The following is an 11,951-nucleotide window of genomic DNA, read 5'->3' on the forward strand; positions in this document are numbered from 1 at the left end:
ATTGTTTAGATTTATTTACAAATATTATATAAGATTTATAATTTCATGAAATCAAACTATATACAAAAATTTTACAAAAATATTTGAAGACATTAGATCTACAACCAAAGAAGGCATTTTTAATTCTTCTTTAAAAACGTACCACAATGAAAGCTTTTAGAAATTTCAAATTTGTGAATTCATACAAATATCACACATAAAAATAAGATATTCTATTTGCAGAAGCTACCTAATTTATAAAAAAAAATACTCTAACGTTTCGTTTGTTTGAAGTTAAGCACAAAGCTACACAATTGGCTATCCGTGCTCTGCCCACCACGAGTATCGAAACCCGGTTTTTAGCGTCGTGAGTCCACAGACTAGAGACCGCTAGGGATGTCTCGTGTCGGCTTCTTAATATAACAATAATTCACTTAATATATATTAAGAAGCAAGTGAGCTGGCGTTTATAAGACAAATAACATAAAAGTTAACTAAACGTTAAAAAGAAAAAACATTATAAAAGAACCATAACTAAAATTAAAACTGAAATCGCTACTTCACACTTCCGTCACCAGCTAATCCCAGTAGCTTTCCTCTGACCCATTCCAATAAAACAATATTCGAGTTACAGGGTTTTCATCATTTTATATCAAGACTTGAAACCTGCATGTTTTTCTAACATTATGAATGAGTCAATATTCTTTTTTTTAGTCATAAGGACGCCTAACTTAATTTATTTAGCGTCCTCTATCGCACCACAATCGATTTAATGTAGCGATCAGAAATATCCGGAAAGACAGAACACAACGACTGAATTAGTCAGTACTGTTTAAAACAAAATTTAAAGGAGACCAAAACTGTACACGGTATTCCAAGTGAGATTTGATTAAGGATTTGTTCCTGTTTTGACTTCTAGACAGTATGTCTACAATACATCCTAAAATTGCATTATAATTATTACTGCTAGTAATAGAACACTGCTTCAATTTCAAATTGGCAAGAGTTTAATTATGGTTCTCTCACAGTATCAGTATTACTAATGGAAGTAAAGTGTAAAAATCCAAGCAATAATTCCCAAGGCATTCAAATTCAATTAAAAACAAGGGTCCAGTGTGGCTGACTTTAGTATCAATATTAATAACAACCTTTTGCTTTCTCAATTCCAACCAATGTGATTTCCTTAGCAAATCTTTTTGTGTGACACTATGAAAAGCTTTTTGAAAATTTTATATACATATATCATGTCAACACTAGTTCCATTGTCCAGAAAACAAGTAATATCCTGAAAAATGTAACGGATTAGTAATGAAAGACTTCCCTTTGGTGAAATTATGTTATCTTACATTTATGATCTCATATTTTACACTAAATGATCTTATGAAGCTTCTTTTATCAGACTAGAATTTTTTCCACTTTAGAAGTAGAACTAACTGATCTATAAATATAATCTACAGGACAATTCTTATCACCCAATCTCAAAATAGGAGTAATATTAGCAACTCTACAATATTTAGGCACCTGCCTACTGTTTATTGGCCTACCAAAAAATGAGAGAGAGAGGTTCACATACCTGATCTTTGACCTTTAAAACCTTGATAAAAACCATGTCTTTCTAGCAGAAACAGCCTTAGCCCAAATGGTGCCCTTGGCAGAATTATCCTTTCTCGTCTTGTATGTTTCTTACATTTTTCATCCTCTTTATTCAATTTTTTTTCTCTTCATTGACATGCCAGATTCTCAAAATTTTCACATCACTTCAACTGTACTACTGATAAAATGACACGTATATATATATATGAAACATATGTAAAAATAGGACATAAAGAATTGTTGAAAAACTAGTGGGCATTACTGGACATGCCTTAAGTTTAAGATTGTATTCATGCAATCAATAATTTTTGAGGGGCTTTTTGCACTACCAGGGAAGTTGCTTGGTTTGCCTAGCCCTGGAGCCAGCCTTGCAGCATAGTAATTTCTTTCTTTTTTAATTTTCCATATTTTTACATATCACCAAAATATCAATATGTACATGATTCAGTACAACTCCAGTACCTTCCATAGAATGCTCAAAGTCAGGAATAGTGTAAATACATCCTCACTGATAAAAAAGAGAACATTTAAAAGCTCATTCAACAAAAGCTTTGCTATGAGCATCTTTTAAGGACCCAATTCCCTTTTTAACACTTGTCTTATCATTAACATCTGTAAAACAAAAAAATTCTTGTTAGTTTTAACATTATCAGCCAGCTGTTTCTCATAAGCCATTTTGGGTTTTGTAACTTCATTTTAACCAACTCCCTAGTTTTCCAATAGTTATATAAACTTCCATCTGGCAATTGAAAGTTAAAGGTATGGAATTTCTCCATTATATCTTAATTAACTCAAATAATATTTTTATTGTGCTCGTTAAACATTGGTCCTATTTTTAATTTTTTGTACAAGTTTGCCTTGACTGAATTTTCACACCGATCTTAAATTAAAATCAATGTATTTTGAAATTTGTCCCACATGACTTTTTAACTTGAACTATTCACTCATATTCCTTTGTGCTATATTATGGTGTTAATAGGAAGGGAGAACACAAGTTTAAAATTAGGAAAAAAAGACACAGTAGGCTCTAGTTAATAATTTTATTATTCCAAAATGTTGATTAGTTTGTGAAATGAGTTGTTATCAGCGGTAGTGGAGCCCAACACTTACAGGATTCAAGAGGGGAATCAATCATTTTCTGGAAAATCAAAGCTGGATTTAAATTTTTACTTTTCTTTAGGGAGAATGTGAAAGGAATGTTTTGAAAGTCTTAAGTAATCCCATGTTGTCTGTATGTTGTATTAGATCCTGAATCAGCTACGCAATTTGATATAATCTTTTACATTCATATACCTTTTCACCACTATCTTAAACTGATCCAAATCATCACTGTATGTATAACCTTAAAAGTCAGTTACATAATTTAAAATTTACAAAAAAATACTTGTGACTCTATATTCATAGTAGTACTACAGTTATGTTCTTTCAAAAAAAGTACATTTATGAGTGGTCTATTGTGACCCTGTTCAGTTAATTAATTTTTTCAAGTTGTTTTTCTTTGCTATGCTCTCTTTGTTTTTATTTTCATAATTAATCAATTAATTTTGAAACTCATAATTTAAACTAATGCAATTTGTAATATCTTTAAACTTTTCATAAGTTTTTGTTAATTTTTTGTTTCTTTTTCATGACATCTCACAAGTCAACTGAATTAGTTAGGATGGAGGAATGTTAATGTGGAAGACTTACTACCTACACATGTAGTGGCAGATCATCATTTTTTACTGTGGACACATTGGTTGTAGCTTAAATATTCAAAATACAGTTTATACAAAACTAATCTTTATAAGAAATGTTGCGAGTGGGGGTTATAGGAGCAGGAGCTGCTGGTCTTTCTGCAGCTCGTCACTTAGCGGCTCAGTCTGATCACTTTAACTTTGTGGTGTATGAACAGACTGGGGAGGTGGGAGGAACGTGGTATTATCGAGATGAAGTAGGCACAGATGAATTTGGACTTCCTATTCACTCTAGTGTGTACAAAAATATGAGGTAAGAACAAAATGCTCAATTGAATATTTATTTAAGAAGCTATAATTATTGTTAAATACTGTTTTTTTCATGTTACAAAATCTTGCAGCTTACATTCAACAAAATTGGTGGTTATGTCCAAAGCAAATTGTTGACAAGAAAGATTTTGAAAAAGCTTTTTATATTTATAAATCTTCCAGTCAGTAAGTATCCCTTAAGGTCCCTTAAAAACCTTTGATGGAAAAAAGTACATGTTAGGATGGTCTTATTTTTGAAGTTTTGGTTTACAACATTCTCACCATCTCATTTGTTCCAATATATATAAATAAGTAATGTAACACCTAATTTTATCCATATTGAATAACATTAGGGGTTTCTCAAGGTAGTAAAATTTTAACTTGTAGCTCACATTATATCTGCATATTCTGAATATTCTACAATTCTGAAAGGTCCTAGATTTATTCTGGAATGTTCTAGCATATTATGATGGAATATTGGAGCATGTTCTGGAATATTCCAGGGTATTCCACACTATTAAGAATGTTCAAAAACACTATATATATATATAAATAATCTATGCTATCACTTTTTACTTCTGGAATATTCTGAATCATATCTTAGAACTTGCTCTGGCAAATGTTTTAAAAGACTGCATGGAGCTTTCCTCTGGTCCAGATATTGCAGTTTTCAATTTATTCCAGCAGTCTTGGTAATACATGGACCAATCCAGTTATAAAACTGCAGCTGATCATGATGAAGTAGCATAAGCCATAGAGGAAGTTAACGACAATGTCATTGAGTTTACTACGAGACAACTTCAGATCAGCCAACCTAGAGACAATTATTGAGAGCTTCTTCAACTGTCCATAACCTTTCTTATGGAGTGTAATTTATAGCATCTGAAGCACTGCATCATGCACAATGGATGTCCAAGACATTATATCCCCTTAATATCATTGGCTCTGAGGAAAGAGGACTTGCTATGTTTTAACTTTTTATAAAGTATTTTTAAGTATAGTAAAGTGAATTCTATTATTCAAAACCTGCCTGTCAAAAATTTCTGGACATCTATGGTATCTCCTTAAAGAACTCTTTGGTTTGGCATTGTTTGATTCAACTTTGCCCACAGAGACAAAACAAGAAATGGTAAAGGCACTAATTAGAAGGAAGGCTTGGATTAACCTTCAAAGTACATCCAGGCAAATATCTGTAAGTGTGAGGACATGTCAATTGAAGATTTTGTGACGAAGAACACAACACACTTCATCAAATGCCTCAAAATTCCTTCTGGATTTCTGAATTATGACTCCGAGTCATAGGAGCTTAGAGAGGACCACATGGAGACACTGCAGACAGTTCAATACTTGAATGTGGTAAATGACAATACTGAAGGTAGTGTAGCCTTTACTAAGGAGTATAATACCATTATAACAAAGAAAGAACAGAAACAATTCCTTTTTTGAATTGTGCAAGATCATAGAAGAAGCTTTCCTAACAGTAAGAAGGGAACAATAACAACACAAAAGTGACTAACCACACCAAAATCATATAATTGTTTAATTATATTGTTGTACATGCAATAAAATAATAATTTACTTTAAATAAATCATTTATAATACATAACAAATATGTACCAGGCCACTGCAGTCTAGAACATCAAACTCATTGAGCAAGTCTAAAGAGGTTATACTTTCGTTTTACGAGTCATTGGTTAGGCCACATTTTTAATATTGTGTTCAGTCTTGGGATCCTTACCTTTGGAAGGACATTGAATTGTAGGAAAGGATTCAGAGAAGGGTTACTAGAATGGTGTCTGGGATGGAGGGGTTGTCATACAACGAGAGGCTGAAATCTCTCAAACTGTTTTATCTTGAAAAAAAGAAGAGTTAGTGGGGATCTGATTGAGGTGTTTGAGATTGTAAAAGGAATTGTTAGTGTTGATTTATAATCTTTTTTTTCTATTTAACAATGAGAATAGTAGGACTAAGGGACACAAATATAAATTTGGCAAGGTAGGAGTTGTCTTCAGCCAAGACAGTTTTATTTTTCTAGCAGGATGTTTGGACTTTGGAATTGGTTTTCTTCGGATGTTCTAGAGGCAGTAAATTTAAGTGAGTTTAAAAAAAGCTTGATAAATATATGAATGAAAGGGGCTGGGTTGAAAATTTTTTATATTTTATTTAATGATTTTAATTTAGTTTTGAGGATAGAACAGCGAAGATGGACCAATAGGTCTCATGTTGTCCCAAAATATTGTTACAACAGCGGAAGTCCCGTGACGCTGATAACACGTAATGAGTATCTAGAAGGTTCCTGAATTTTGGAGATGCCTCTATTTTGTATATATAACACTGGCAAATAAAGCGGGAGAGATAATTGCAAATTGGCAGAGATAGAGACGGACAATTGAGTCAAGCACGGTAGTAAGTTAAGTGCGTGAATCATTCGTTGTGAATTACGTGTTTAAGTCAAAGTGACTGTGGAAATTAAGTGTATTGCAAAGTTGAATTGAGAAAGAATAAACTAGTTTTATTTAAGGAAGGACTTGTATCGCAGAACTTTCTCGGAAAGAATTTCTACGAAAAATTAACAGACGTAACAATATAATGTTATGTAATTTTCATTGTCATGTGTTCTTCTAGTGCTGGCAGTGAAACAATGTTATAATGTTACTCATTAATGTTAGTTTGTTACTCTGTGTGTGTGTGTCTGTAACTGAGAGTTTATAGATTAAAGGGATATGTATATTTGTGTGTTTACTTCTGTTTTTAGGTTTAGTGGTATGCATTTTTAGATGTATGTGTGATACATTATGTAGTACAGAAATTTCACGAACGTGTGTGTTCAGTGTTTCTATAACAATAAAAAATGTATGATAGTTTGAGAAAGAAGGTTCATTTTTTTTTCTTGTTATATCATTATATAACCACTAATTGTAGGTCTGTTTTTAATATTGTTTATTCTAGCTATTGTGCATTCTATAGAACTTAAAGAATAATAAACTAATTACAGAACAAATATACCCAAAAACATCATGGCGTTTCCAGATTTTCCTTTTCCCATTAAGGAAAATTGCTGCTTTGTACACCATAGTGAAGTTCTTTCATACCTTAAAGATTACACCAAATATTTTGATGTGGCTAAGTTTATTCAGGTAAGATGTTTATTTCGTATAAAAGCTGTAGTTAATAAAAGATCTTAAGTACCACAGATGGAAACCATAATGTTTCAATGGATGTCTTTCAAAACATTGCCTTTTCCATCTGTGCTAGTCTTGTAGATCATTCTTCGAAGACTTTTTTCACAACTGTCATGCTGATTTAGGCAGTTGCTGCCCACTTCATCTTTGTTCATCATGAAAATTCTGCCTAAATCGTCCATAAAATTATATGCATTTTCTTACCAAAACAAAAACTTGCTAATATATACTGCAATGTGCAATATGTACATCCTCATCTTTATCTGTTCATCATTTAGATAACTCCTTTCTTGTAGGGGTATAACTTGATAAGAATTTCTAAAAATATAATCAATTTCCAAATATCTGAACTGTTACATTTTCCATGAAGAAAAAAAAAGGTTTACCTTTCAAAAGTATTAGTAAGTTTTCTTGTGTTGTTTTTCACCAAGCATGTTCTCTGAGTACAGTATAATAAAATACATTGCATATACCTGTAAATCTGCATCAGAAAATTATGCATTTAAAACTTTATTTCACCACCTTGTTTTTAAGCATTTAGTTCATATATAATTAGTTCAAGGGAAAAGAAAATTGAGAATGTCCTAAATTATCTTGTTTTCATGCTTACTCTTTTTAACTTCTTTTAACTCATTTCAAAAGTATTTAGTAAGATTATTAATGCTTGGAGACAGCTTGAATGGGTAATGAAGAAAAACTTTAATATAATTTTAACATAACAGCAAATGTACGTTTCGACTAGGTTTTGTTATCATCATGTACCAGTAAGATTATTTTCAACATCCCTAATTTTTTTTTTATTTAGAAGTCCATTCTGGTGCAGACACAATTTGGAGCTATAATAATCATCACACACATGTACATATAAATATATGTATATATATTTGTATGTGTTGTATCTTACAGAGTTTAATTTTTGGTTTGTTTTAGTTTCACAGTTATGTCCAGGAAGTCAGGCCAGTTACTAAAGACACTGGTCAAATACTTTGGAATATTAGTACAAAGAATTTAGTGACTAAGGTAATAAAACAGGAAGTATTTGATGCTGTCATCATTTGTAATGGGTAAGTATAGCATTTTAGTATTAGGTATTTTAGTTTTCTTTAATCAAAATATACAAATGAAGATTTCCATTTATCTAAACTTTTCTCCAGATTTTTCTGATGCCTGACATAATCCAATTATGAGATTGTTCCATTCCTCTATTGAAGTTAAAGTTAGTATTATCTGAATAACATTAAACAGAAATGCATATGTTTTTTGTTTTTATGGAACTAAGTCCAGAGGACCCGGCATGGCCAGGTGGTTAGGGCGCTCAACTCGCACTCTGTGGGTCACAGGTTCGAATCCTCATCCCACCAAACATGCTCGCCCTTTCAGCTGTGGAGATGTTATAAAGTGATGGTCAATCCCACTATTCATTGGTAAAAGAGTAGCCCAAGAATTGGCAATGGGTGGTGATGACTAGCTGCCTTCCCTCTAGTCTTACACTGCTAAATTAGGGACGGCTAGTGCAGATAGCCCTTGTGTAGCTTTGCACAAAATTCAAAACAAACAAACTAACTAACTAAGTCCACAGAATGGTCTACCTATACTTGCAGAAAGAAGGTTTTTAAGTTATCATTGTAATGTAGAGTAATTAGTAATAAACCTTACCTTTAAGTAAACTCAATTACCTTGATGGTGTCAAATTCATTGAAGTTAGTATTACATCTGTATTTTTTTCAGTCTTAGGTTTGAAAATTAAAGGTTATTATGAATTCTTACTCTTGTTAAAGTTTAAATTGTTTTCCTGAGTCATGTTAATACTTTTTTTTTATTTCATTTATCATCATTGACTTTTTTGTACTGTTACATAAACTGTGTTTATACTATTTAATAGGATAGCTTGTCTCTTTATAATATATTACATGCATCTGCATAGCTTTTTCCATTTTAATGTCCACATGTTTTTCTGTTGTAACTATGTTATTTTGTTGTAAGTATTTACAGTTTATGATAGTTTTAAATTTAGTACTATAGCTTTCATTAACTTGATTGAAAATAAGTTTGAGGAGAGAGAGTGTTGTACCTGTGACACTCTTTCAAACATTGCTTCATAATTCATTTGCTAAAAATGTTTTTGATTTTGTGTTTATAGCCGGTTTACTAAGCCCAAGTATCCTGATATCCAGGGAATAGAATCCTTTCCAGGTTGGGTTCTACACAGTCATGATTACCGTGTTAATGACCCCTTCAAAGGAAAACAAGTAGTTATTCTTGGAGGTGGCCCATCTGGTATTGATATCTCCAGAGAAATTGCAGAAGTTGCAGAACAGGTAAAATTCATAAATTTATGTTATTATGCATAGTTTAATGCTTTACAATCACATTTTTGAATTTTTAGTACTATGATTAGAAGAAGTAAAGATATTTCATATACCATTCTCCTAGCTGATGAAATTGTCCTCCTCCTGTGGCAATTCTTCACATATCTGTTTGCCTTTGACTGGGGCATTTGTCTAATCACTTCCTTTTATCTATGTTTTATTTTCAGCATCCTAGTCTTCAACACTACTATAAGGATGCCACTATGTGGCAGGTGTTACCTGGTCAGGAATGCTTTGCCTCAAACCCACACTAGTTTAGAGTTGTTATGTAATGCTCACTGTAGAGATGGAATGTTTCCATATATATATATAAACACACACATACTAGATATCAATCAATTTCAATCTGTGGTGGACCTTCACTCATGGACTTCATGAGTAAAGCAGAAGGGGATTTCTGCCCATCCCTGCTGACCCTTTGATTGAATAGGTTGGGGTAGGTCTGCTTTTCAAAATAAGGAATTGCAGACACCCATTATACTGTCTCTGGTGTGACATTCCTCTGAACTCCCCACTGCATTTCCCCCCCCCCTTTTTTTTTTCTTCTAATGGAGCATGGGAGTCCTTACCACTTCCCATTTTCCAGTCTATTTGGTGGTAGATCATGGAAACTCCCTCCTGGGTGAATTTATAAATTTATTTTACAATGAATACTCTTGATTATCTACTCAGTGAGAAGAGAGCAAAGCTGGTTTCCCTCCTTCCGTTTCTGCTAGAAGCTTTTTCCCAGCTGGACAGCAATAGAGAGAATAATAAATGAATCAATTAGAGCAGGTCCAGCCTATGCGGGATCCTCCCCATAATGCTGGGTTCAAAAGGCCAATGCCCTGTTCCCATAGTGGAATGCAGTAGATGCCTCTCTTCTTGTTAATTACAGTTGCAGAAGGTTCTTTCCCTTTTTCTACAGTTGAGTTCAGGAGACTTTATCTGCCTCATAATACTGGCAACAGGATGTTCACACTCTGTTTCAGCGGTTGGGTGATTGTTCCATGACTTCGTAATTCCTGATATAGGATGTCTCTGCCCTACCTTTACAGTTGAGTGAGTTACGATTTTGCCTGTAATACCGGTTACAACATTACCCTGTTCTTATGGTTGAGTCAAGGCAATGCCATAACTTCATTATGCCAGGTTCAGTTTGTTGTAATTCTTGCTCCTTCAGTGGTATAGGGAGTTTGTCCAGTTATGACCAAAAGCTCACTTCCTCTTCATAATTCTGGTTCTTTGATGCATGACACTCTGTTTGCTTAGAATTGAGATAGTTTGGTTTATATAACACAGTCCACATGTCCTAGCCACAGTGTTGTTATTACAATTTTTTCATCCTCAATCTAATAATCCCGTGGACGAGTTATGAACCTCATCTGTCCAGTTTAGATTGAGAATGTACATACCTCATTCCATTTATATGTTAATGTAGCTTGCACCTATCAAATCATATTCTGTTTGTGCAAATAACTTCCTTTTCCACCCATTTAAGATTCATTTCCTACTTCCAGGGCGAAGAGCATACCTGTTCCAGAAGTGGTGTGGTGCCCCACAAGTGTGCTCTGTTTTAACACCAGGTGCCCTCATTCATTCTGAGTGAATGCTTTCCACTTGGTTTCACTTTTGTGTTCCCACACCAGTTATTCCCATTTTTATAGTGTGGTATTTTAGCTTTGTGTGAGAAAAAGTAAGACCGTATTGGAAGCTAACATTTTTCTTACACTGAAAATGTATTTCCAATAGGTACTTACCTCCTTTCCCACACTTCTCCCCACTGCTGGTGTTCTTGTTTTGATACCTGCCAATTATCAAAAGTTAGGATTGAGCAGGAATAGCAGAGGGAGCTAGCTGCACCAGTATAGATGGCACAATACTATTGATGGAGAGTAGTCACATGATATGTACATGTTCAGAAATGGTGCAAAACTGATGAGGTGTAAAGACTGATTGCAAATATTTTTTTAACAAGGATAAGACAAGGCAGACAAGTATAAGATAGCTTTGTGTGAGATATATTTCCAATGGTTACTTACCCCCTTATAACACTTCCCACCCATCCTCCCCACTTCCTGTGTTGTTTTATATGCATAATGTCAAAGTGAAGATTTGGTTCAACTGCATAAAGAAATACAAGTATTCAGGAGGGAACTGTTATCACAGGACGATGCTAGCTAATAAAACGACACTACACAGCTAACAACTTTAACTTCAATGGAAGAAAGCCTCGATATAAAACCCAAAACACCTTCCCACTCTACTAGAAATAAGTAGGATGATTAAACTACATTAGATGTCAATTTTTAATTATCAGTTTTAGAATTAACCATAATAAAGTGTGTATATTATTAATCACACATACAACAGATATGTTTAAGGTTATAACAGACAAAAAGAAAAGCCTGATTATTTCACAATTTATAAGTATAAATACAAAAAATTTATAAAATCATATATATGTTCATCAGACATTGGTCTCATAAGTTTAGATTAAAATATACAATTTGTTTTGTTTTTTTATCCTAACAAAAGAGTCTGTGTAAAGTTTGCACATTAGAGTGTCAAAAATGTACCCTACTAAGCATGACTAGAATTTTTCTAGTTCCTTTATTATAGTTATTTAAATATTGACATATCAAAATAATATTCAGTAATAACAAATGAAAACAGACAGTGCCATCAAAAATTTTAAAAAGTCTATGGATGATATGTTGGCATAGAATGTATTATTTTAAAACCAAGTCCAAATTAATTTCTGGAATTAGAGTACATCACTATGGTCTAAATTTCCATGAAAACATTGGTTTGGTTAGTTCGTTATCTTGTGTGTGAAAAATAATAAAAACTTTACACTTCCA

The 11,951-nt window shown here is 33.1% G+C and overlaps 1 protein-coding gene across 3 annotated transcripts in view; it reads left to right on the forward strand.

Moving 5' to 3' along the window:
• Positions 1-617: 617 nt before the first annotated feature.
• The window catches only part of LOC106478360 (flavin-containing monooxygenase FMO GS-OX-like 2), a 17,848-nt gene continuing 6,514 nt past the window's right edge, over positions 618-11,951 (forward strand). The window contains exons 1-5 of one of the 3 annotated variants that reach the window (XM_022381955.1): positions 618-2,331; positions 3,215-3,561; positions 6,553-6,694; positions 7,670-7,803; positions 8,880-9,057. In XM_022381955.1, coding sequence (XP_022237663.1) covers positions 3,365-3,561; positions 6,553-6,694; positions 7,670-7,803; positions 8,880-9,057 — 651 coding nt within the window. In that variant the 5' untranslated portion in view covers positions 618-2,331; positions 3,215-3,364. The remainder of the gene's footprint in view (positions 2,332-3,214; positions 3,562-6,552; positions 6,695-7,669; positions 7,804-8,879; positions 9,058-11,951) is intronic. The other 2 variants (XM_013938900.2, XM_022381957.1) reach the window with 2 other exon arrangements.

This window comes from Limulus polyphemus, unplaced genomic scaffold, assembly GCF_000517525.1.
Source record: "Limulus polyphemus unplaced genomic scaffold, Limulus_polyphemus-2.1.2 Scaffold204, whole genome shotgun sequence".
In the NCBI taxonomy this organism is placed as follows: Eukaryota; Metazoa; Arthropoda; class Merostomata; order Xiphosura; family Limulidae; genus Limulus; species Limulus polyphemus.